Source organism: Chaetodon auriga, chromosome 24, assembly GCF_051107435.1.
Source record: "Chaetodon auriga isolate fChaAug3 chromosome 24, fChaAug3.hap1, whole genome shotgun sequence".
Taxonomy (NCBI): domain Eukaryota; kingdom Metazoa; phylum Chordata; class Actinopteri; order Chaetodontiformes; family Chaetodontidae; genus Chaetodon; species Chaetodon auriga.
Genome location: NC_135097.1, coordinates 8074835 through 8101097, shown reverse-complemented (window position 1 = coordinate 8101097; position 26263 = coordinate 8074835). Strand labels below are relative to the sequence as shown.

General features: G+C 44.7%; 2 protein-coding genes across 4 annotated transcripts; one reads left to right on the top strand and one right to left on the bottom strand.

Annotated features, from left to right (window-relative positions):
- The first annotated feature begins 505 nt into the window (after positions 1 to 505).
- slc16a13 (solute carrier family 16 member 13) lies at positions 506 to 8824 on the top strand. 2 transcript variants are annotated; one of them, XM_076725507.1, is made up of 6 exons: positions 506 to 615; positions 3720 to 3965; positions 4741 to 4884; positions 5009 to 5262; positions 5601 to 6132; positions 7255 to 8824. In XM_076725507.1, the coding sequence occupies exons 2-6, from the start codon at positions 3737 to 3739 to the stop codon at positions 7461 to 7463; spliced, it is 1368 nt and encodes a 455-aa protein (XP_076581622.1). In that variant the 5' UTR covers positions 506 to 615; positions 3720 to 3736; the 3' UTR covers positions 7464 to 8824. The 2 variants fall into 2 exon arrangements, with proteins under 2 accessions (XP_076581622.1, XP_076581621.1); XM_076725506.1 differs by lacking the exon at positions 506 to 615 and adding an exon at positions 901 to 1125.
- A 49-nt stretch (positions 8825 to 8873) lies between these two features.
- On the bottom strand, positions 8874 to 26263 carry acap1 (ArfGAP with coiled-coil, ankyrin repeat and PH domains 1). 2 transcript variants are annotated; one of them, XM_076724922.1, is made up of 23 exons: positions 25644 to 26233; positions 23227 to 23284; positions 21366 to 21485; positions 21226 to 21279; positions 20990 to 21048; positions 20023 to 20206; positions 19604 to 19648; positions 19309 to 19404; positions 17193 to 17267; positions 16967 to 17079; positions 16736 to 16787; positions 16511 to 16611; positions 16173 to 16284; positions 15770 to 15978; positions 15592 to 15661; positions 15314 to 15408; positions 13825 to 14018; positions 13488 to 13535; positions 13175 to 13350; positions 12668 to 12777; positions 11393 to 11503; positions 11245 to 11306; positions 8874 to 9584 (listed from the first exon to the last, which is right to left on the bottom strand). In XM_076724922.1, the coding sequence occupies exons 1-23, from the start codon at positions 25694 to 25696 to the stop codon at positions 9487 to 9489; spliced, it is 2295 nt and encodes a 764-aa protein (XP_076581037.1). In that variant the 5' UTR covers positions 25697 to 26233; the 3' UTR covers positions 8874 to 9486. The 2 variants fall into 2 exon arrangements, with proteins under 2 accessions (XP_076581037.1, XP_076581036.1); XM_076724921.1 differs by lacking the exon at positions 8874 to 9584 and having other exon boundaries at positions 10890 to 11306; positions 25644 to 26263.

Genomic DNA, 26263 nt, shown 5'->3' with positions numbered 1-26263 from the left:
CTGTTGTGCTTTATCTACCTTGTTTTATAGAACAGCTAACTACCAATTACTCCAATTAATCATCAACTTTATAGCTGTAAAGAACAACACCTACTCATGGGTGTATTTTTAAGGAAATATGCAGTTTACTTGAAACATTTCTTAGGGTGTAAAAGGAGAAAGAGAAAGAAAACTGTCATGAAACTATGAAACAAAACTTTTCACTAAATTGAAGCGAAACTTGCTGTCATGTTAAAGGCCTTTCATCCACTTCCATCCAAGTTTGTTTTTAATATTGGGGGAGAAATGTGCAACTGTAATTGATTTTAAAAATGGCTGACAACGATGATTAAAGGCTAAAATCCACAAACGGTAATAGGTATTTAAAAAATAATGCCCACCAAGGCATTATGTGGGTTTTCGCGCGTGAGCTACTATCGAATCTGCCCTTCTCGCGTGCCCCCCCTCCCCGTGAAGACTGCGCACGCGCGTGCCGTGGTCGGTTGACTCCGGAGTGACTGTTGAACTTGTCCCCGCGGCTCATGTCGACAGAGACATGCTTTCATTTTTCTGTTTCCCGCAGTGAACCTCAGCTGTGGACCATGAGCGGCCCCAGAGAGAGCTGACGAGCCGAGGGTGAGTGGTGTCGAGTTAGACTGCAAGCTGCCATCAAAGCTGTCAAGTGTTCCCTCTTAATTGAATGGACGAGAGTTGACATGTTTTTCCAGTCGTGCAGGATTAGTCTTGAAGGTTTCAGCCAGTCACGGGTTTTGAGACGGTTAATTTTTTTTGACGGAAAACGTTACCAAAACTTCACTCACACCGCTACAGTAAACACCTTGTCAGCAACTGTTGAAGAACTGCGTCCACATCAGCACGATATGAATTACAATCAAACATGTGTCGACCATTGTGTTTTTCTCGTAATTAATACAGCGGCGTGCGACTATCAGTGCGCAAGCGCCGTGTGAAGCCTACGTCATTCACGTGGAGTTATGATTGGAGAGGCCACATGCCGAGTTTCCGGTGCGCGTTCTCGCATCTCTACCTGCTCGTGTCTGTGTAATTAAGCATGAATGAAGCTGACCGACTGTCAGCGTGAGGCTGCTGCTGCTGCTCGGAGGAGGAGAGGGGACGTGTTTGCAGGTGCGTTTGTGTGCATTACACCCGGATGTCAGCAGTGTAAGACCATGTAATCAATACATGTTTATAACTGCACCAAACTAATTGATCATTGAAATCATATGGAGTGAAACTTAGATTGATTTCCATTGTGGTGCACGAGTTTGAGATGTGTTAAACGGGTTGAAAAGTTTTTATTTACATTAGAATTACTCAGAAAGTGCTCATCCGACGACGACTTCCTTTAAAAACTGTATTAACCTTTACTGTTTATTGTGGTTACTGGACAAGTGCGATCTTTAAGTCTTCGGCAACGCAGTTTTGGTGCGGAGTTCACCAAAAAGAAGTCAAGTTTTGACATTTTGTAAAATCGGAATTCAAACTGAATACACTATCATTTGCTTGTTTAACAACAACAACAACAACAGTTTTACGAGGTGTTCCCCAGCCCGTGTGGTAATGGTCTTTACCAGTGAACCTGTTTACCTGTGGAACGTTCCAAACAGGTGTTTTTGGAGAACTTTAGTTGCTCCTGTCTCAACTTGTTTGAGACGTGTGGCTGCATCAAATTCAGAACAAGCAGACATTTACAAAAATAAATGAAGCCGATGAAGGGAAACATTAAATATACTGTCTGTGTGCTGTTTTTAGTTGATCATGTGGTAAGGAGGATGATTAAAACAGCATCACTACTTTCTTGGTATTGCGTAATGTAAATTCAAAACAATATAGAGCAGCGGTCCCCAACAGTAACAACAACCCAGAAACAAACGCAGGGCTCCCACTAATTACAACGACTACATTCAGGATAATGGTGAGTTGTACTTTTTATAATTTGTTTTTATTCGTTTCTATGCCAGTCCGGCAAATGATTGCTTTACGTGAAACCGGTCCGTGGCGCAAAAGAGGCTGGGGACCGCTGATACAGAGGGCCTGACCAGTGTCCTCAACAGTCACTACAGCCCTTTGAGCTGAATTTGTAATTGGTGATTTTGAGCTAAATAAATAAAAAGGAGAAGTTTTACCATTGACCATCACCAGCGCAGAGTTGCTGGCAGCAGTTCTTGTGTTTGCTCGACCACAGAAAACAAATACTTGGCAAAAATGAAACCTAAGGCCAGGCACATGATCCTGGTGTGAAACCCCACATTGTCCTGCAGCTTTTGCCTCACTGAAGTCTGGTGTGTGTGTGATCCTCCTGCACCTCCTTCATTTATTATCCAGTACACATGAAAATACAGTTTAGAAGTCCATAAAGTGTTTAAAGTCGAGTTTGTGTTTCGTGATGGCCTTCAGTGCACGTGTTTGAGAGAGTGCTGGGTCAAATTCCTCTAATTCCTGCAGCAGTGAAGTGAGTTGCATTCGATTAGGAATGGATCAGGCGGCTGTGCTGTGCTACTTGTTGCTTTGGCTTCAATTCACTACTGCACAGCTGAGCCAGCAGCGCACATAATCTGAATTATTGTCTGATTTTACTCACTATATCTGTAAAGAAATATGTAACAGAAATAAAAAGTCAAGTTATCATCACTTTTTGTTCAGTGAAGTTAACAGAAAGCTGCTGCAGGACAGATAAATCGAAGTTATGTGCCTGTTGAGAGCATGACAGTGACTTTGTGCTGATCGGTGAGGTCAAAGAGGAAGCACAGTTTCCATGAAAGCAGCTGACAGCTGATTTAAAAGAAACCAAAGTGAAAATGGGGGAAAGAGTTGAAAGTTGTGGTCGGTGTCAGAAGAGCAGCCTCGGCACCGTGATCGGCTTGTTAGTGTCAGCAGCTCAAAAGGTGCCTGAGGAGCGCCTTTTCTCTTAAAAGTGTGATAATGCCATCATGAAAAGGAGCATAGAGAGAAGCATCTGACTTTGCAAATCCCTCATAAACGCCTAATGGTCTCAATGTTGCACCGGTGTTTTGTGTGTTCATTGATGGCTTTGGGCTAAAAGCTGTTTTTGAGCCTGGAAGTGTGGCTCTCTCAGGCCCTGCAGCGCCTTCCAGATGGCACCGGAGAGCAAAACGGAGCGAAGAGACGATGTTGGGGTTGAGTCGCGTCTTTCAGAAAGCTGCTGGCTCTTAGGAGGCACTGTGATCTGAGGATGTTTCCAGTGAGGCTCAGGAGAAGTCAAATTATTCTCTGTGCTGTTGTTGTTGAGATGTGGGTGCCTAGAATCTTTAAGGATCGTTGAATGCAGAGCTGTAGTCGTGAGTTTACTGTCATGGTCTTACTTCAACAGCAGAAATCTTCAAACAGGTGTAGTGAAAGTTGATAAAGGAGCTTTCTTGGCTTTCACTATTGACCACACAGAGATTTGTTCACAGTTGATCTTTGAACACTTGTCAGAGTTCACCTCTCACCCTTATCTTCTCAAATGAAGGCCAGCTTGTTAAGAGCATCGTCACACTTATGTAGCACAGCCAGAGGATCTATTGGCCTGAGGGAAGTTAATCATTACAGCTATTGACAACCACAGAGAGTCTGAGAATTGTGCTGCACTGTTACTAAGGGAAGGAGCTGTCACTTGGATTTCCTGAGGTTTATATCTTCACGCACTTGGTACTTCCTCTCCTAATCTGCCTTCCTCATTGCTTTCATGCTGACCTGCATTTATTTCACTTTTCCAGATCAGTCTCTTTGAGACATGTCGAACCTCAAGCCCAAAGCAGAGAGCCGGAGCTACGAGGCCGAGGGCCCGGACGGAGGCTGGGGCTGGGTGCTGGTCGCTGCCCTGTTTGTCAGCACAAGCCTCGTGTTCGGCCTGATGCGCAGCTTGGGGATCTTCTTTGTAGAGTTCATGCAGTATTTCGATGAGAGCGCTCAGGCCATCTCCTGGATCTCGTCCATTGGCCTGGCTTCACAGCAGTTCTTCAGTGAGTCACTGTGCGTTAAAGAATGAGTGTGTTGTTTGTAACAACTGTTTTCATCATTGATTAATCTGTGATCATAAAATGGAGGAAAGCAGTTGTCGATCGAATAATTAGCTAATCTTTGGTGTACGAGTTGCCGTTCTGTTATCCAGGTAACAGAGATGTATTATTAAATCTACACTAATCACACAGGAAGAGGTGTAACTGAAGAGGAAGACAGTTTGTAGAATAATTTCTGAGCTGTTTTGTGGTTGGGTTGTGAAAAAGGGGCTGCAACTCATTAACCTTTGACAAGCAACGGTGGGTCACTCATTACAAACTCATGCTGAAGAGCCAAACATTGTTCAACCTCACAGGACTTTATTTCAAAAGATACCACAACTGCCAGGCTGAGTTTGGAGAAAAAATAATACAGCCAGAAGGTTTGATGGGATCGTGGATCCTTAATAAACATGTTTCACTCAGTGTAAACTTCATACAGCTTCAACGCAGTGCTGGATCGATCTATGGCACCGTGTAGACTAAGATGATTCACCAACCTGAAAAGTACTTCAGGGAAAATAAAAGTAGATGCGTGATGATGTTTCAACAGCACGATCCTTTCTGGTTTGAATGAAAGCAGCACTGAACAAAGCACAAGATAAACACAACGCTGTCGTCACAGCACATTGCAGCTGTAAACTGACTGTTTATCTTTATGTTAGATAGTCCTGACTGATGGAGATCTGTGTGTGTGTGTGTGTGTGTGTGTCTGCGCACGCGTGTGTGTGTTTTTCAGGTCCGTTGGGTGCAGCACTCTGTAATGCATATGAGACCCGGATGGTGGTGATGACGGGGGGCTTTCTCGCTGGACTCGGCTTCATACTTGCCTCGCAGGCCACCTGTCTTGTTCACCTCTACCTCAGTATGGGTGCTATTTCAGGTAATCAGAGTCTTTAAACAAAGCAAAGCAAGTCGTGTTTGTTTATCCGGTTAACTGTTAGCTGAGTTAACTGCAGCTGAATAACGTGACCTCTCATGTGGTTCTTTCCTCCCCTCTCCTGCAGGTATGGGCTGGGGGCTGGTCTTCACTCCCATGGTGGCTACAGTCATGGCTAACTTCACTCGGCGGCGAGCCCTTGCGTTGGGACTGGGGTTCTCCAGCATCGGAATCTCTTCCTTTGCTTTCAATCCGCTCTTCCAGCTGCTGGTGGAGAAGTACGCCTGGCGAGGGGCCATTCTGATTCTCGGGGGCCTCAGCCTCAACATTGTGCCCTGCGGGGCCCTCATCCGTCCACAGCGACGCCCTAAAGCCCCAAAGGTGGGATAAGACCGTACTGTCGTCATCTGTCGTATCAGCTTATAGTTACACCGCATAGAAACTGGATTTCTTAAAAGATGAGAATACATCTTTACCACTTTGAAAAGTGTCTTAGCAAGAGTTTGTTGATCCACAGTATCGTAATCTCACACAATATGCTGCTCTGCATGAAGGGAAGCTGCTCCTTTTTCCACAGAGAATTTACCGAACCAAGCGCTGCTCAGTTTGACCTGCAGCCTTTAGATGTGATAGTAAAGCTGTGCTGAGAAACATGAATGCTTTTAAAAACTGTTTGTTGACAGTGAAGATGATGCTCACGCTTCCTTTCCTCCCCCCAGGCGGATTCAGAGAGCAGGCCATCATGTTCTTCGCTGCTGCACCGAGTTTCCTCCTACCTGGAGCTGTCGCTGCTCTTCGAGAGGCCTTACATGACCTACACCTTGGGCGTCACTCTTCTCAACGTTGGCTACTTTGTGCCGTATTTCCACCTGGTGGCCCACAGCCGCCAAACTGGCTTCTCCGAGTACCAAGCTGCTTTTGTCATGTCAGCTGCTGGCGCTTCTGACATTTTGGGCCGTGTGTTCTCGGGCTGGTTCTCAGACCTGGGTCACTTCCGGCTGATTCACTTACTCAGCTTGTGGACAACGTTGGCAGGAGTGTTCATCATGCTGCTGCCTGTGAGCACCTTGTCCGGATCCTACTCTGCGCTAATGGTGGTCAGCCTCCTCTACGGCTTCTGCTCCGGTACGCTGACCTCTGTGATCTTTGCAGTGATACCCATGATTGTGGGTGTGGAGCGCGTGATGGGGGCGCTCGGGCTGCTGCAGCTGATCGAGAGCAGCGCGGGGCTTCTGGGGACACCTCTGTCAGGTATGAGCACACCGAGGAAGCCGACTGGGATGGTGCATGATTTATATCTCCCAATGTAGGCCATCTCACCTTGTTTCACATTATCCAAAGTGACCTAAATCAGTCCGTAAACACACGTTAACACAGTGAAGTGAAAAGTAGTCAAACATTAACTGGAGTAACCAGGGTCAGCCAGGTCTCTCCAGTTTTCTCCCCCAGTTTTATAGTGTGTGTCCTATTATCTGCAATACCAGCAGCGTAAAACATATGACTCAGCAAGTTTGCATGAGTAATGTCTTCCCTCAGCTGAGAATCCGTATCGCTCATAGCAAATATCGTCAGGGAAAGAATCAGTGAAAAGGTGACGCTTTTTAGAGCAGATTTGACATCTGAAACTCTTCCGGAGCAGGTTATGTGTGCAGCATGGTGATCTGTCCAGGTTAACCAGAGCCACCTTCATGACATTAAAAACTCAGGCTTTAGGCTCTGCATACCTCACTAACACAATAATACCACTTTGCAGTACACCCCTCTGGTCCACCCTCATACCGTGCACACTCTTATTGGCTGGGGCTACATGCCCACTGCCCAGAGATTGACAACCAGGAACATCCTGAACACAGCAAAGTGAGCAGGGTCTCTGCACAGCAGACACTGCCACACACTTGTAGTAGGTCATAAGTGATGATTAAGACATTATTTTTTGCTTTTAATGAGCATCACCCATCAAAAGTCTATCTTGTTTTTAATGTGTCATTTTTTCCAGCATCAGAACACTTTAAGTTCCCATGTTGACTTGTCACGGCAGGAAAAGCAGAGGTGACACCAATAACAGTAACGAAGGCTCTGCTGCAGCAGCAGTTGATGTTATTGGTTCACATGTGTTTGACAAGTGAAAGTCCACCTCAAGCTTCTCTCCACAATTTTTTTTTTTTTTACTTCTTTTCACTCAGAAACAGATATCTCACTCGAGGTAATTTGTTTTGTAATGTAGATAAATGAACCCTTTCAAAACTCTTGCTAAGCCATATGAGGGCAGCTTCGAGTGCACTTTGCAGTGAATCTTTTTCTTAATTAGCATGAGGCTAGCGTTACACAGTGCATTTAGTTTCTGAATATTTTCTCCTGTCTCTTTGTTCCAAGGGTTTCTCAAGGACGTCACAGGCAACTACATCACTTCTTTCCTGGTCGCGGGCGGTTTCCTCATCCTTGCTACTTTAACCTTTGCCACTCTGCCGCACTACTTCTCCTGCACAGATCCACCGCCTCCTCAAAGACGCTCCCACCAGGACAACAAAGAGAAGGATTTACATTCAGAGTTGGAACAGATGAATAGTTTGTGTACAGCGTGAATCATCGAGGAGTTTAATGATGATCTTGTGAAATAATAAGCCTTAATAATCTGCAACAGCGTGGAGGTCAAGGGTTCAAGAGCCTCGTTAACGCCCTTCATCCAGCCAATATAACGATGCACCGAAAGGCTGCAGCACGTGTTTGCGTTATACCTCAGAGATTCAGACCCAAAGTGAAGAAAGAAGCTTACTGTGAAAACTTTGACAGCTCAGAGGGGCCAGTGAGTTCCTCTCTGTTACACATCGTAACCTCAGTTTAATGTTGAGGCCAGTACTGTCAGCCTAAAAGGAAACACTGGGCATTTAAATGCTTTATTCAGCAATACACAGATGTGTGGTTACTTTGCATGCACAGTACATGCAAGACAGGAAATTTCTTTATTATTATTATTATTATTATTATTATTATTACACAGACCATCAAGTTTTACTAAGAAGCACAAAACTTGTTTATTGTCTTGGTTTGTGTGAATGTAAAATGTGAATCTTACCAGCGTGTTTAAATTGAGCACATACATGATTAATCTTGAACTTTCACTCTGTATATCTACTGATATATTCTTTTAAGGAGGCACAGATGACGTAGTACAATAGATTCGGCCGATCAGCATGACTGAATTAATTCACCCCCCGACGGGGCCCCTGTCCCCTCTATTGTGTATGTGCCCCATCATCTCCAGCTAACTGGTAAACACTATTGCACTATTGTCCTTCAGACAGCTACCATGGATATTTCAAATTTTACAAACAACAAATTGTTGTTGGTCATTAATTAACTAATTTGTGAATGTAGATTTATGAATGAAAGAACGTGACTTTCTTTAGGATTACCAGCGGCCTTCTGTGCCGCTTCACTCCGAGCTGCAGATACCAGCACTGTTTCCAGCAACTCTATCCGCCTCAGGACTTTCCACCAGTGCATCACTGGACCGAAATACAAGTGCATTTTCTGATCATAAAGTCATTGCTTACATAAGTTTGTACTTTTGTACACCGTAAGCCGAGACTGTGTTTGTAAGTCACAGATGTTTGGCTTTGAGAACAGCTGAGTAAACACCAGGGTCATTGACCTGAGACAACATGGTCACTGTGACCTGCTGGTTCCTGGCAGCTGCTGAATAATTGAGCTTCCTTAATTGTTAAAATGTGGAACATGTTTGTCTTGCCATGTTTCCTGGCAGCCTGTGATTCAACACTCAAGTCTTAGACCTAACAACAAAACATCCAGGCTGCAACCCGACACTGTTATATGTTCAAAAGTCTTATTTTGTACTCAATCTTGATGAAAAAGAAATGTATTTTGTTTTAATGCGTCGTCATCATCATGAAATGATGGCGCCCTCTGCTGGGGATTTCTATTTTTGACAGCAGGACTGAAAAACTTCATAAATATTTAAAGACACTTAAAAGTCGGTTTTGTGTTGTGGTTTATTTGTTCATGAATCTCAAGTACCTCATACAGTTTGACAAAACGGACACGAACAGTGTCTAAAAAATGTCCCAAATGTAAAAATATGTCTACATTACAATCCAACAGAAGACTGTTGAGCTAAAAATTTTACTCTTTCGAACAGTCATGTCCATTTGCAGTTCTCTTTATCATGTAAAAACTCAATAGAAATGGCAGAGGAACATAAAAAAACGGATTTAGCTTTAAAAAAAAAAACAGATTTACAGGATTTAATTAGGAAATCTTGGCAGAATGATGGTGTTACCCTCTGCTACGCATAAAGACACCTCATGCTGGTCTCATAAAGCTGTTCCAGTGTTCCCACTTGGGCACAATTGTTCTGGTCTGACGTGTCCACACAAAGAATTCACTGTTTGGTGCGTTCATCCTCTCTGAAGTCAACACCAGCTGAGCTATGACTGAACACGTGGCAGGTAGCCAGGGAAAATGTGTGCGTCCACATGCCTGTGAACTGAATACTAGCATGTTTCCTGTATGTGTGTTTGAAAGTGTGCAGGGCTGACGTGTGAAACGTGGCATTGTACAGCAGAGTGAAGAGGAGGCAGCAGCCGGTTAAGTTTTGGGGTCTGCGCTGCGGCGTTTGAGCTTCTCGGGGTTATTGGAGGCCATGTGTGAAAAGTCTCTGAAGATGTCCTGGTAGGTTTCATCACCTGGAAAAGAGCAGAGGTGAACGGATGAGCCTTAAAGCTGATGTTGTTTTTAAGAGTGCAACTCTTAAAAGCTGTTAAGCTTAAGACATCATGTTCACATTAATGCCATCTCTTCTGGATTCTTAAACTTGGCTTCACATCCTCCATTCTAATGTGACACAGCTGTGTTTGGACATCTTTCATCAAAAGCTACGTCATTTCGAAGAGGACACATTCAGTTTTAATAGCTGCAACTAAACCCAACTATTTCCTGAACACATTTAGAGTTGTAGCCCTAAAGCAAGAAGCATGCAACTGAACAAATAAACACACATCTGGGCATGCACATGCACTTTACCTCTTAGTTTGCAGTAGGTGGCACACTGCACAAGCAGTTGAGACCAGCTGGACATCTCAGCGGGCAGAAGGCAAAGGCACATGAGTGCACACGACAAGGACACACAACGATAAAGCACAGCACGTCAAATACTGACCAGCAGTTGTTTGGAGCAGACAAAAGCATCACTTCATATCCATTCCTTCACGAGCGAAGCCGGGTTCGTGAACTGAACACGAGAACACGACAAGAGACTTAACAAAAGCCTTGACGCTGATTAAAAGGACAATCGTGAAAGAATGGACTTTGCAGCTTGAAAAGGAGCCAACATGACAAAATGCAAACAAAACCCACGGCTAATCTGAAGCTCAGGAGCTACAGCGCAGAGCTCTTGGACTTGGCTGACAGCATGAAATTCTGATAAATACAAATATATAACAGACTTTAAACTGCGTCACTATTCACAGAATAGCAGGAAAGTATTGTCCTTGAGAACCAAACTGAACATTATATTTAGCTTATAAAACTGGACTGAAAAAGACAGTCCAACACACACACACACTGATAAAAACTATGATAAAGCCAGCACGCTGTACGCACTGTATATAAAAACATCACACATATACAACATGAGAAAAAATAGGCCTGACAAAGATCTATTATATACACATTTTCTTAAGCTTCAGTTATACAACAGCGAGACGCTGCAAACACCCACGTGTTGCACTCTCCACTCACAAGGTATTTGGAGATATTGTGGGATTCAAAGTGCAGCATGATGTGCGTTTGTAATTCAAAGTGCAAGAATGTCTCTCACGATGCCCCTTCTTTTTGTTTCATAAGACGTTTTCCTGTCTTCACTGATCAATACGTCTGTTTTCAGCTACGCCCTTGAGACTCTTTATACTGCTGTACCCTGTGTCCTGCCTCTTTAAGAATTGGATTTTATGCTGTCTCAATGAAGGCAATTTTCCTTTTTTTTTTTTTTTGTTAGAAATGATGACGCATGTTTCCTTGAATGATATGTGTGGGAGGCCAGGATAATTTCCCTGCAGACGCTGCAGATAAGCATCACATGACACTGCGAAACCAGTGATTTCTGATGCATAACAACTTGACAAAAACATGTCATTTTCCTTCTAGCTTACAACCAAAAACAGGCTCGTTCCAGTCTCACTTCCTGGCTCTGACCCTGGGCTGATTTTCATCTCCACTAATCGTTCTGCCCCCCCAGAGCCCAGCCACTTATATGATTTTTAATAGCCTGGAGGCTCTTCCTGGTGTGGGCCAGCCCACCTCCAGTCCCGCCCAATGAACCCCCAGATCCCTGCCCCCCTGAGTGACCTGATTGGCCAAACGCTCCGTCCATCTCCCGCATCTCCTTGTTCATCTTGGCGATCCGCAGCCTGAAACAGAGAAGAACAGTCAGAGAAGAGGCTGCGGATGACAGCTGGTGGTCACACGGCGGGTTTTTCTTCTCTCAAATACTCACAAAGTGACGATGTCAGCGTTGGCGTTGTCCACAGCAATGGTTATGGGGTCTTTCTGGTTCTTGTCTGTGGCGTTGTAGTCTGCTCCCCGCTTCAAGAAGAGACAAACCAAGCTGGCAAAGCAAAGAGACACATAAAGAGTGTGAGTGCGCATAAGGCACAGATACCCAGCTCTTAAAATGAGAAACCCGACCCCGCTGGCACTGTAACCACTGCTTTCTGTAGCCGCTTCCACTGCAGGAACTTTCCCACCGGCCCAGGAGCTTTACCTGGGTTTCAAGAGGAGGAACTAAGGTCTAAAGATTTCCCCTTCTTCTATGTTTGCAGCCGTTCATTGCACGCATTCAGACATCAGCCGCGCACACCATTACATAACGAGCATGATGAAGAGGTGACGTCTGGACCACTCTCATTTTCTAATTTATCATTTGACTAATTTGTCTAATCTAAACAGGAATGCACGCTGAGGACTTTTAGTGCCTTGTTTTGCTCATGAACTGTACTCTTAAATTATGCTCCACAGCAGAAATCTGCAAACTGACCCCGGCCGGAGGAGATTAGAGCCAGATTCTGCCTCGACTTCCTGATAAGCAGTACAGGTAGGACTCCATGTTATCTTCATTTTCCTGCTTTGGGCTTGCCAGATAAAGAACCACGTTCATTTGGCAAATCTTACTTAGTCGACATGTTGCTGGAGAGCCACAGAGGGCAACTGTGCACTGCTCTGAAATGAAACATTTGACACCAACACCAATAAATCAGCTGCACAAAGGAAGATAAAAAGTCGAGCTGCAAAAAAGTCTTTATGATTCCAGCTTGCTCGCAGCTCTTTAAGAGACTCTTTTGTATTTTATGTCAGGGTGTTGTTTTGTTTGTGTTGAGATTTCACACTACAAGCAGCACACGAATGTCATTTGGGCAAACAGGGTGAATATATTTAGCTTCGTTAATGGTTTTAAGCGCTGCGCCTGAAGTGCATTTTCTGTGAGTGTGCGTATATAAAGTAATGCGTTCATATTTCTGAGCTTGCTTCTCTGCCTGAGAAAGCGATCTGTGTTGGTGTCTCACATTGTCAGATTGGTCACTGCTTTTAGTCTCAAAGCCTATTTTTGTCTCCAGAGTCGCGCGGTCTGTCAGTTGCACTCATGATGACCCTTTGACCGAAACGTTCACTTTGCATCACGTTTTTTTTTTTTCCCCACTGCGTCAGTTTTTATTGTCGGTTTGTGGCCGTTTTTTTCTCTGAAATGGGACTGTGTGTGTGAGCAGGACAGTACCCAGTGTGACCCAGGATGGTGGCGTGGTGAAGCGGCCCCCTCCCGTTGCTGTCCACCTGGTTGACGTTAGCTCCGTTCTGCAGCAGGAACTCGCAGGCTGCCAGAGCGTTCTGGTGAGGAAACAGGAACATGTGAGCTTCCATTTCCATTTTTCTACATGCACACAAACTCTTTGATCCTCTCTGAACCTCTGCCTGCTATCGCTTCATCCAAACAGGTTAACACCACAAGACTAAATGCATAAAGCCCCTCTAGAGGCCCCTGAAGGCTGCAAAGTTCTTTTCCTGTCATGGGGCTAAAAATGTAAAATTTATCCCGAGGGGTTTTCTCCCAAGTAAGCAAATTTCATGGCAGTTTTAATATATTTTGAGTTCAACATTTAGAGAACATTATGACCTGAAGGTGATGCTAAAGGACAGCTCAAAATGGGAACAGTTCATCCCCTGCGGAGCATGAACGTGCTCAGCGAATTTTCAGTTTCATTTGAATGTTGAATGCTGTCCTCACCGCTGAGACGGCCTGGATCAGCGGCGTGCTGGACTCCTCGCCCACGTTGACCCAGTTGACGTCGGCTCCGTGGGCCAAAGCGTCGGCCATGACGGGGAAGTTCTGCAGCGCCGCCGAGCGGTACAGCAGCGCCCCGGGGTGGAGTCCGCTCAGATCCTCTTCTTCCTCATCCACGTCTGAGGGGAGCAGACGGTTCGAGAACTTGTCATTTTTCAAAATGTTCCAGTTCAAGCTTGTGTTTGTTGTCAGATGTATGCATCTGTGTGTGTGTGTGTGTGTGTGTGTGTGTGTGTGTATGTGTGTTTTATCTCACCTTTGTGAAAGCTTGTATTGTTTTTGACAAGGTCACTGGGGCTCAGCCCTGAGGAAGAGAGAGAGAGAGAGAGAGAGAGAGAGAGAGAGAGAGAGAGAGAGAGAGAGAGAGAGAGACATGATTACTGGTTTATCCTGCTGACTGCAACATCACCCTCTGGATTAGCAACTTCTGCTGGATCACCAAGATGGGGGATTGTGTGTGTGTGTGTGTGTGTTTGTGTTTTGTCGACATCAGCAAGAGTAACTGAGCGTTGAACTGGACAACAAGCGAGCGACCAGGGGAGTTATCAGACCTTTAAAAGCCCACTGGTTCCCCTCCGTCTGTCAGTGTTTACCTGTGACCCGAGGCAGAGTGGCTCGGTTTGGTTTGGGCTTGAGCGGCGGTCGCTGCACGGTCCGGTCCTGCGTGGTCGCTCGGTTCCTCCTGGCGCTGGATCGCCTCAGCAGGGTGCCCCTGCCGGTCTCGGGCAGCTTTTGGATGAACTTCTTTTCAACATACTTTGATCGGATCCACGACTCCTTGTCTCCTCTGAGGGACAGATGTCATAGATCAGAAAGAGGCAATAAGAGAGACGGAGGGAATTCATGTCACTCATATCTCTTCAGCAGTCTGTGTTATGAAATGAGAGCGTAGAAAACAAAAGCTGACATGCAGGGCCTCATTTGCCATCGTGCTTATGGCTTTACAAGTTCTCACTTTGACACAACCACAACTTGCTTGCGCAGCTGTGAGGCAAGAATGCAAAACACTTATCCCTGAGGCACTCATTGTCTTTTAATGAAGTCATAAATTCAGTTAAAACGACGTCTATTTAGGACTCAAAGTGCCTCCTTTCGACAGAAAAGCACTATTCCAAAAGGGAGCTCGACTAAAAAGCAGTCAAATAATAGTAAACCCAGACAAGACAAGACTGAAAGCTCATGCTGCAGAAAGCATGCAGCCTCACAGCAAGTTTCCGGAGGAGACTCAAGTTAACCATCGATATCATGTACCTGTGGCGTTTCCTGTCTGCTGTGACACAACAGAGAGGAGAAAAGAGGAAGTAAAAGAAATAAGTCCAAGCGAAGTTGTAGGCAGCTGATATACTAATCTGTAAACCGCACTGGTGTTTGCAGAGGGGACATTTTTAAAACTGAGTCATGGAGAACTGGAGCCATTAGAGAGTTAGTCTTCAATCATTGTGCAAACCGAGCGCCCGCAGACAGCTAAAGCTTTCTGTAATGCCGTCAATGTAACAGCAGGAGGAGATGAAGAGTGTGCGTCTGTTTATTTCTGCTGTTTTTGCAGCTACAGTCACGTTGGATCAACATCTTGATAAAAGTGGCTGCAAAGTCTTTATCATTTGGGAAGACGTTCCTTCGAAGACAGGTTTGTTGTCCGCTGCCGTGCTTTTGAATCCAAACACGACTCATTTTGAAAACAGGCAAACAAGTAAAAGCCCAAATCAGTTGAATAATCCATAAATAAATGCATTAATATGTGAGTAAAAAGCATCTATAAATGTGCGTGTCACTTAACTCCACGTGATTCATTTTTTCTTTTCACATCTGGACTAATCTTCTCTTTCATCAGATTTGGTTTTCCCTTAACAAGATTTTCCAGCAGCGTGAACGAATTCATTTCCACTTAACGTGCACTTTTAGGCAAGTACCAGCGCGACCGTCACGGCTTTCCCGCGTGCGTGGTTCACCATCTGTGGCAGACCATCTTGAATACCGAACACGAGACATTATACAAGTGTTTTCACAGAAGGAGCTGCACTTTGTACGTGTAAAATCAGTGAAATGCTCCTTTAATGTTGGTTAACGTTGATAGTTTGGTACCTGGGACTGGAGGGGTGGGGCTTCTTGATGGTGATCTCATCGATCCGGGCCTCGTAGATCCTGTTGATTACTGTGTTTCCTAGTTCACACATCAACTGATGGAAGGAAACAAGAAAAAATGTGAATATATGTCAGAGCTAGTTGCTCCATTTGGAGAGTTTATTTAAAGTAAACTATTGCATAATGCATTACATAATCATTATATGAGTATTTTTGTGTTAACACAGAAAAGGCGGTAACGAGGCTGTGAAGCTGCTGCAGCTAAAAGGTTAAATCACCTTAACGAGCTCTGGCTCCCATGAGTCGAGAGTGAGGGAGCGTACTTTGGAGAAATGGACTCCCAGGCTCCTGTTTGAGAGGAAAAACATTAAAGCTGAGGTTTCAAGCCAACAGTGTGTGTGTGTGTGTGTGTGTGTGAGTGTGTGTGTGTGTGCGTGCGTGCGTGCGTGTGTGTACCTGTGTATCCCTGAGCAGACGATACAAAGCGTGATGCCCAGGTTGATGGAGGCCCAATCGGGACCGGGCTCCCCGCAGTCACAGCACTGTTTGTTCCCTGGGATGGCCTGAACCTCCTCCAGCGCCTTGCAGCCCTTGCTCTCCTGATCCGCTCCTCCTCCCCCTCCTCCTCCCAAACTGCTCGCAGACATCGAGCTGCAGCGCTGTCTCTGATAACCACACACACACACACACACACACACACACACACACACACACACAAAGGAATGAGGAGACACACAAAGGCACACAGCTCCTCGGATTAAACTCCCACTGAAAAATGCAGATATTGAAGATAATGTGTGTGTGTGTGTGTGTGTGTGTGTGTGTGTGTGTGTGTGTGTGTGTGTGTGTGTGTTCTCACTGGGCTGTGTGGGTCCTCTCTGCGCTCCTGAAAGGCTGAGGCGATGCTGTTTTGGACGGCGCTGATCCACGCCTGCTGCTGCCTTTCTGAATCTGCCTGCAACAAACAACACCTACACACACACACAAACACACACACACACACACACACACACACACTGTGATCACCTCTTTTCTCGGTGCATGAAAAACAAATGGAAAAAACCTCACACCGCACACTTTCGCAGGACGCTCTAATCCTCACACTCAGGGCTGATGAAAATCAGCTTAAATACACATATGCATGAATGCACACCAACATGTTCGCCCACACACACACACACACACACACACACTCACTTTGACGGCGAGACCACTTCAAAGCAGAATCGCCTCTCATTTTCCGTGCAGGGCTTGACTGTGCAAAGACGCAAGTCCTCCACCACAACTGTAGGCTGGTCCTGAGAGAGGACACACGCGCAGGTCAAGAGTCTGCTCGTTATTACGCACGTTTGTGTGTTTGCTCTATGTTTGTCCAGTCAAACCTAAGCTCTTTAAAAATAATGACATGAATTTGAAATGCACCTTGAATTTCTTCTGATACACCAGCTGATTTTTCTGAATGGAAAACCAACGCCTGGAGCGGAGAAAGAACATGAGGAGGTCATAAGAAAAGACAAATCGCAGCTCACAGTCAGAAACTATTCTGCAGCACAGTGGACAGTTGAGTCCTTTTAGCGAGATGTGCGGTGGGAGAAAAGCATGAAAGACAATGCAGCTCATTCTGCGTGAGACATTTTGTGGGTAAACTTGTACCTGCTCCAGGTCTTGAAGGCGTTGCTGGCTCTCTTGTAGAGGTACCCCTCCATTGCGATCCCGTTAGCTGCGTCGGCGTTGAAATCCATGATGGAGTCATCATAGGACACGTCCTAGAAATATTCAAGAAGCCCTTTTCTGTATCTTCTTTTAATTGTGGTTTTAAAAAAAGCAATTCTGAGATATTCATGTATGTAAAACTGTGCTTTTTTTGTGAATGTATTACCTTTTTCTTAATAGCAGAATGTCTTTGCTCCATGTCCCTCTTCTCCCGGGCAGAGTTTAGAACAAACTGAGTGTGCTGTCAAAGCACAGAGGCACAGAGGTCACTCTCCACACATGCACATTGATTTTTAAATGGTGTACATTATTCTCCTTGTTATAACATCTCTCATAAATGCATTTCACTTCACGTTCAGAATGCCAACATCAACAGTTTTACAGAGCTCTTATGTATAATCCATTAAGCTTTCAGCTACATTAACAGATTCGTCAAACAGGAAGCGATTAAGTGCTTTGCTCAGTAACACATCAGCAGGCTAATTAACAACATGAGGACTTACTCTATCCTTTAACATGACCCAATCCTTAAACAAACAGAGTATATGGGAAGCCTAAATAATCCTGCAACATAAAATGATGATGAATGAGTGATCTAAAAACCTGTAAAAAATGCATGGAGTCTGGTTTGTACATTTGTTTCTCTTTTTCTATTTCTGTCCATTTATGTGTTTTCTGTCATGACTAGTTTCCCCTCTTTCCTTCTCCACTCTCTTACATGTTTGTGAGAAAGACAAATGGAGAGACATGAAGGAGTTCAGGGCAGGTTATCGCTCCTGCAGACTTTGCTCTTCAGGAAACAGGAATTAGGAAGAGTCGAGCCGCTTCCTACATCCTGTGCCAAACTGAGGAACAACACTGCCGTTTTTTCTTGTTGAGAGTCTGTTTAGTGTCTCCTCAGTGTCTCTCTTTCTCTCTCTCATCTGCTTATTCTCGGCCCTATCGTTTCCTGTTGAAACAGGATGAGCTGTGTTGTGGTTTGATTCAGCAAGTGAATGCTGACAAATTCATTTCCTGTTTTAAATTCTCTACCTTTAAGAGAAGCTCTCAACAATCATACTGCTGATGTTTGACCCTGCAAAAAGTTTGCCCAGCTCGGTCAGTCAAAGCGCAGGAACTAACACACACAAACACACACACGCACGCACGCACACACACACGCAGCCATGTGAAATATTTCCTGTTGTTGCTCACGTCTTCCTGTCACAATGACGGTGTGATGTCATCTCGTGACTCTTGGGCTCTGCCCGCCTTAAAAAGATGCCAAGAACTCATCTAACGTAATTTGCCCAAATGACTTTTTGGATCTTATCATTAAAGGGACCATATTTTTGTTAACATTCAACATATCTTTGCAATATTTAGTCTATCCCTGAGCCAAAACAAACATTTCCTGTTTCATAAACTATCTGCAAAACCTTCTGATAAGTCTGAAACCTGCATTGGGGTCATCGTCTCTAAAACTCCTTGTCGTTACGATGTTGAGCAGCAGATACAAACAATACAGAGACAGTAGTCAAATCCGTCACAGGGGATTGTAAAATATGGTCAAAAGCTCTAAAGCTTCTAAAAATGACTTTGTGGTGCTGCTTCAAAGGTCAAGGCTTCACTTTCAGCCTCAACTTTTCAGCCAGCATGGACAAGAAGTCTTGACATCTGCAATTCCACGAGCAGGCGGTGACATCAAACTCAGCCATTTAAATACAGTCTTTGTTTCGTGTTATCAGTCGGACATGTTGACCTTTGAGCTGCTTTCTTTCGTAGTGAATGAGTATTTCTTTGAGCAGAGGATTTTTTTTTTGGTCATGTAACGCCTCCGAGTTCAGACAGGGTGGAAAGATGAGTTTGGTTTTGGGAGATATGCTGAGATTACCAGCTCTTCTAAACTGAACTGTTTCTGTGTAATAATTTATATCTCATGATAATATCAGTTTATACTAAAGTATAGTATATAATCTATAGTTAATGCACGATAAGTACACTGATAGATGCACATATCTAGTTGACATGGCATAAAGGTTAAAGCCCCGCTTACAACATCTTTAGGCTCCACACGACAATCAGACAATGTTCCTTCTTTCGGACTCTGACCAAACACTCCACACAAGACTTTGTCAGGCTCAGAGTCTCTTTTCCTGCCCAGATGTTTTGTATTTAGTTAGTATTTGTACAGTCAGTTCTGTCATCGAGTGCATTATGTAACCTCACGATTGCTCATAGATTTGCGGTGCAAAGATTGTATCAAAGGAAACTGAATCAATCGGGCTCTAACAAGCGATTACCTCTTCGTTCAGTTTTTGTCGATACTCGTCCAGTTCTGACAGAGACTGGTGGCCATGTTGGAAGAACTGGGCCTGGGCCTCCATCAGCGACAGCATCTGACATGACAGCGCGAGAAATCATTTACAAGAAGTCTTCCTACATACGGTGAAGATATCCTGAGCAAATCCAGCAGGATACACACAGCACAGCGAGGGCCAAGTCGTCGGTCAGCGTAGTATACACTGTGAAAGATGAAGACCCCACGTATTGAGAAAAGCAGCAAAATGAACTTAGAGTAGGTCAACATGTACTCACTGCCATCAAAATGTCAGTCTTCTTCTTGGCTTCAATGACATTAATCTGAAACAAAGGGAAGTCGTGGTAAGAGACAGTTCATGTTTCCATAACCAAAAAAACTCTCTGGCCAGTTAAACCTCTGACAACCACAACCACAAGTCTGGAGTGAAGCCTCGAGGCAAACCTGTTATCATTCAAAGCAGCAAAAGCACAACTGTAATCAGACGAGCTCTTGTATAATGTATCCAGGCTGCTGAGCTGAACAGGATCCTCTTTACGTATGTTTTTTATGCACACACATGCAGATTAATGAATTAATACTAAGCCCAGAGGAACTCTGGTTTGCATGCAGGCACCAACACACAGATGATACATTGATGGCGATGAACATCCGCAATAAATGTACGATTTTCACTTCACCCCGCATTCTTTCTCACCTCCAGGACGTAATCCAGGGCCTCGGCCCGGAAGGCCCTGCGTGCATTGAGCAGGGCATTGGTGGCCTCCTCCACCTCGTGTTGCTTCCCCCGTGGGGCCTGGGCGTTCCTCACCTGCGCCCCCTCCAGGGATTCGCTGCTGCGCTCAAACTCCTTGCGCACATCCTTGAACCGACGCACGTCCCTGGAAGACAGGACGGCGAGAAAATAAGAGTTTGGTGTGATTGAGGTGCTTCTGAGGATTTAAGCTTTATCCGACAAATAAGTTAAAAGAGAAATTTTCTCACTTGAAGAAACTGCAGATGTTAGCTATTGTCTTGTAATAAATAGATGCTTAAAAAAATAGAAATAAATTATTTATTTTAAAGGAGAAAACAGGTTGTTCTTGAAGGTCTGGTTCCATTTTCTTGCTTTTTTCTTCTTATTTGAATAGAGGCATTTTTCATTATTCATTATTGGACTATTTTTTCTGTAATATTACTATATTCTACTGCATCATAGCGTATTAGAACTTGCTGTGTCATGTATTATTCATGTTATGTTTTTTCCTGCGTGTTATATTCAATAAAGCTTACTTGAAGAAAACAGTATCAGCTTTCATGCACGCCTGTTTACCATTTGATAACGGGCCTGCAAGCTCAGAGGGTTTAACCACATTCAAAATGTCACTGCCTAAAAAATCCAGCTCATCTCGATTGTCACATGCTACATCCTCTGTCTCTCGTCTAATCCACCGTATCATTCCCACTAATAAGAACAGACTGCAAGCCAGTGTGCGAGGAGGAGGAAAATGAAGGATCATAGGCCTCTAATATTTTTTTCATGTGCTATATTTTGGCAGACGTGCAGGGGAGTGACTCAGGCCGAAGAAGGTGGCTGAGTGTACTCATGCTGCTGAGAGAGAGGCACCAAAAACAAGAGGATCAGATGAAACAAACAGAGAAGGCCACCAAAGCAGCTCGCTCACTCTTTGACAAAGGTCTGCAGCTTCATCTTGACTGACTTCTGTGTGGTCTCAATCATTTCCTGAAAGGGAATAAGAGAGACGCAACTCTATCACGGCGAGCACAGACCACTGATGAACGTGTCAAATGCATGACCACGTTACCACATAGTGCAGCTGACACATGTCATGACAGGAAAGGAGACTGTGGTGCGAAGACAGAAAGTGAACGGTCCAGACGGACAGACAGACAGACTCACCCCCTGCGTCTCCAAGATGATCGACAGCTTTTTGGAAAATTTGTCCAAACACTCCTGCAGGGAAGAATTTTAGATTAAGCTCTGCAGAAAGATAAATAAACCAGTCTGTGATGACTCGTATGCCCCTGTGCTGCTTTCACCTCCATCATCTTGTCCCTGGAGCAGTTGTGTCCCAGCTCGCGGAGGCCGTTGACGAAGCTCTTGCTGGTCTGGCAGTAGACCCTGCCCGCCTCCAGCATGGCCTGGCATTGTTTCACAAGCTGGACGACACAAACATGCAGCGCCACGGTCAAACAACCACTCAAACAAGAAACACTTGAAGTGCCAAACAGCCGGTCATAATCAGTATGAATAATTAAACATAACGAGGGGTTATTCCAGGAGTCCACACATTAAGGCAATGAAACAGCCAGAGCTGAGAGGTTATTCTAATCGAACATAATCACTGCACATGGTGAACATAACCTCCAGCTTCTGTTAAATACTGTCTGGAGTTCATTAAAATGCATTAGAGCCAGAGTATTACTGGATTTTACAAGCTGGATTTTACATACCGCCATTATTTAATTGTTCAAAAACACACTATGGTTTTTTTTTTTAGTTTACACAAAGACGCGTACTGAGGCACGTATAGGCTACAACAGTTACTGTACATACAACATTAGCCTACATATTAAGCAGTTTTTAAAGTAATTTCCAGTAAAAAAACAAAAAAAAAAAACACAAAACATTTGTACTGGAAAGTAAAGGTACATTCATAGATTTTTTGAAGTGGTACAAGCTGTAAACACAACAATGACATAAAGCTGTTATGGCTAAAATCGCGTTAGCTGACGGCCTTTTTACACATCCAGCAGGCTCAGAGCAGCATTGGCATTTATTATATTTCTGGCCACCTGACAAATATAAGTCCAATATTTACTCTTTTTTTGTTCAGTTTTTGGTCTCCACCGACTCGGTTTTGTTTTAGCTTATCCAACATTTACACTGATACCATCATATCTGCTAAGCCACAGCGGGGCAGATAGTAATAATGACCAGCTATCACATCAGTCAATCTCCTCTGAGCAGGCAGCGGATAAAACTTTTACTTGTTAACAGATTATTTATACACTGTGGCAGAACTTTTCTGCCAGTAAAGGATTTATTTATTTCTTCCACCGTGGTCTAAAAGTTTACGTCTACTTGTTTTATCTGTCTGCAGTCGAGGCATGTTAGAGCGTGGTCCCATGTAGGATGGCACCATGGCAGAGCAGGAAACAGGATGACTTCTAATGTCACAATAAAAATGTGTGGTACTCATGCAAGAAGGGAAATTTCTCTTCCTTTCTTAGGCAGTAAGGTTAGAGTTGAGCTACAGAGCAGCAGCACTGGCGCTGGCAAGGCGTCAGCTTTTTGCTCAAGGACACTTGCACAGAGCAGGTAAAGTTGCCTGAGGCTCTTCAAGCCAGTTAGTCCAGTTTTTTTAGAGTCCATACATTTCCCTGCTGCCTCGCATAAATCGCTCACTCGTATGACGCTTTGCAGGGAACGCTAAACGAACCAAGCGCTTTCTAGAGTCACAAAACTCACAGAATCACGCTCATTTGGTACCATCAAGGAACAGAAACGCAGCATGTGATCTGGTCAGCAGATGAATAGATCTGAAACTGTAACATGTATGAACACAAACACGCAGTGGGAATTTATGACGTCCCATCAAAGCAGAACAAAGTAGTTCTCTCCGCTGGCAGACAATACGATGGGGAAGCAGCACCTGCAGCTACTTCCTGCTTGCTGTCAGGTGGAATACCTCAACCATCACCGCCCACCTCTCACTTCAGTGCCTCTTCGCATGAGGAGCATGTGTCCAGCAACAACTGATACCTGTGTGTGTGTGTGTGTGTGTGTGTGTGTGTGTGTGTGTGTGTGTGTGTGTCAGACGTAAAGTTCCTTAAAGTAGCACAATGACTCAGTATGACATTTTAAAAGTGTGTGTAGATGCAGGTGCTCGTATCTCACCTTGTCTAATCGCGTCTCAAGTTCACTCACATCGTTCTGGACCACTTCGATTTCAGCTCTGAAACACACACACACACACACACAAATACACAAAGTCATGCACAAACTCTTGGTGTCAAAGGTCACCGTAAACTGACTTCCTGTCACACAGGAACACCAGTGTGCTAATATTCACGGTTCATTCTACGGAGAGCAACCAGTGTCAAACAAATCAAGTAATCAAGTTTTTTAAGGTTCAAAATAATGTCTGTGCCTCAACTTTACTTTTCAAACTTCTTCTAACTCTTTGACCCTGATTTGCCTCCATAACGTTTCCCCTCAAGCTTTCGCGCACATATGCAAACGACTCTGTGTATTTTGTGGTTTTATGGGACGGAAAATTCCTGTGCATCTTTTTATACTCGCTTCACTGTCGTTCAGCGCGGCATTTTTGGGTATTTTTAGGAACCTGAGCTCTCGAGTGGAATTTTAGAACAAGATTTCTGTGGGTTTGAATGGAGCTTAGGTGTAGAGTCATGGAAATGTGTGGGCCCTCTTGCAAGTTGTCTTAGTAATGGATTAATGCCCTTTAGTGTTGAGGCCTTCTCAAACGTCTCCTACACAGACGCACAAAGGCGCCTCAGAGGTTCTGTGCAGAGCTGGTTTGTCAGTTATTAGCGTCACAGTCAGTATCTCTTTCTGCATCTCATCTCTTCTTTTACCAACGGCTCAACCATGTGGTTTCCGCTGCCTTCCACCAACAGTACAGAGACACAGAGAGACAGAAAGAGAGAGAGAGACGGAGGAAGACAAAAAAAAAAAAAAAAAAAGAGTGGGGAGACAAAAGAGGAGGGCCTGGACAGACAGTAACTGTTTGTGTTTCTGTGTTTGTTAGTGCGGGGATGTTTGAATCAAAGTCTGAGGTCATGTCCCCTTGAAATGCGAGCAAATGACAAGTCAGCAAAGGAGCGAAGGAAAGAAAGGATAGAGAAACGCCTACGAGAGGCCAGCAGGGAGGAAGATAAAGAAAAGATTCCTTCGTTAAAGGATCATTTCTCTCTTCATCGGTGTCACATTTCGTGGATGCAGCGAGCGAGCAAATTAAGGCCGAGCTAAAACTGAGTTTCCGCCGTGGTTCTCCCCGCAGAAAACACACTTCCTGTCTCTCCTGTTGATCACCTCAGCACATCTCGCCTCACTTCCTGTTGCCCTCCTGCCTCGCCGTTACCTAGCAACAGGAGGCAGCACATTTGAGTGGCCGTCCTGAGCCGTCGGAGCAGTTTTTATCTTTTTTTTTTAATCACACGCTCTGCTTATCTGTTTGATTGACAGTGTTTGTTAAATGCCTGAGCCTCCCTCCCTCCCTGCCTCCTTTCCTTCCCTTCATTCCTCTGCTCTCGGCCTGACACGAGACCTCACCACTGCAGCTGCCACAAGTCAAACTTTCCACCACTGTGCAAGACTCATAAATTCAATATGGGCAACTGGGAGAAAGAGAGAGGGAGAAAAGGGAGGCTCGGGATTTAAATATGCCAAATCAGCTGGCAGAGACGACACCAGCCACTGTGACTCAGGCAGGCGGCCAGAAACTATCAGGGCAGGGCACACCCAAGTTCTGCCAAACTCTCTCTTCAGTTGCTTGCAAAACCAATTTAGCCACACTTCCCTTTTGATTGCACCAGATGCTGACACTGTGTTGAAAGACGATTGATTGGAGGCCCTGTCTGACGTGCAGAGGAGCTACACTGACAGCACAGTTTGGACCTTTAGAGGCTTTTAATGAATTTTTATAGGCTTAAACTAAAGATAGTAAGAAGGCCTTTGCATGGGCAGTGCCAAGAAAGCTTCTGGGATCTTTGCAGATTTCAGAAAAAGGCAGAAACAACGCGTCAAACATCACTCATATTTCCACTTAAAGATGTTGAACGACAATATTGAACTTCCTGGGCCAACACAGGCTTCCTGTGGTTCACTGACACACTGAAATGCAGCTCGGAGCTGCAACATCAGACCTCAGATCAGCGCTGTCAGCCCTGCAGGCCTGCATGTAGTGTCTCATTCCTTTCATTGACCCCCAACACTAGCAGGGACATGGCATGGCTTGACCTCAGACCCAGAGGGACAGCTTACTGTTGGCATCAACAGTTCAAACTGACTAATAAAGAAACAATGAAGACCTTTAAAGTCTTTCCAGGAGTCTGACATGTCACTAACATGAAGATAGTGCAGTGCAGACATTGAAAAATTTATATAATTAAAGTATAGTGTCCCTTTTTTCTTTTTTTTTTTCTTTTTTAATAAATTTAATGGGGTTTATCTGCTTTTTTCTGCTCCAATTTTAACACTTTTTTGATATTTTGCAGCCGGGATTCAGAGCTCATCCTCCCCCTCTAAGGACCACATGACTATCAGTACCGAAGCACAGGTGAGACTCTTACCTGAAGCGCGGAGAGTCTTTCAAACACTCCTCAAAGTCCAGCTTGACTGTCATCCCTCCGTTTAGATCGCACAAATCTCCTCACAGGATCTCTTTTTATTCCTCTTTGGGGGCTGGACGCGGACAGCAGCAGCAGCAGCAGCCTGGCAAGAAAAACTCTGAATCTCCTCGGTGTTTAGCGCTCCGTGCCGACAGCTCGCCTCATTATTCTCGTCGGACGTTTTTCTTTCACAAGTACAATTTGTATTCCTCCCGCAGCTCGTCCTGCTCACTTCTCTTCTCTGTTCAGGGGACACCGTGTGCCTGATCTGAGCCTCCTCTGCGACACATCCGAGCCAAAACACGACTTGTCACCGCTTATGAATGGGCGCAGGGGGGTGTTAGTTGCGTTATGACCATGTTATAGGCAAGTAAAAGGGTTGGTCCGTGCGCCGGTGGAGAGGATGCTGCGTAAAGCTCTGCGCAAAGTTTCCTCTGGAACAAAGTATCCTTATTGATCAACACGGCTCGATAATCCCGAATGAATCAGATCAAATCAGATGGCAGCCGGCTGATTGGATGTTTCTTCCCAAGGGTGCCGACCGGAGTACTACTCTCTCTCTCTCTCTCTCTCTCTCTCTC

Excerpts from the sequence above, each read along its gene's own strand:
- acap1 (XM_076724921.1), bottom strand. The coding sequence starts at position 25,696 with ATGACAGTCAAGCTGGACTTTGAGGAGTGTTTGAAAGACTCTCCGCGC. Across the intron at positions 23,285-25,643 it reads AAAGACTCTCCGCGCTTCAG|AGCTGAAATCGAAGTGGTCC; the intron begins GTAAGAGTCTCA and ends TGTGTGTTTCAG. Across the intron at positions 13,536-13,824 it reads CACTCTGCCTCGGGTCACAG|GGCTGAGCCCCAGTGACCTT; the intron begins GTAAACACTGAC and ends TCTCTTCCTCAG.
- slc16a13 (XM_076725507.1), top strand. The coding sequence starts at position 3,737 with ATGTCGAACCTCAAGCCCAAAGCAGAGAGCCGGAGCTACGAGGCCGAG. Across the intron at positions 5,263-5,600 it reads GACGCCCTAAAGCCCCAAAG|GCGGATTCAGAGAGCAGGCC; the intron begins GTGGGATAAGAC and ends TCCTCCCCCCAG. Across the intron at positions 6,133-7,254 it reads TCTGGGGACACCTCTGTCAG|GGTTTCTCAAGGACGTCACA; the intron begins GTATGAGCACAC and ends CTTTGTTCCAAG.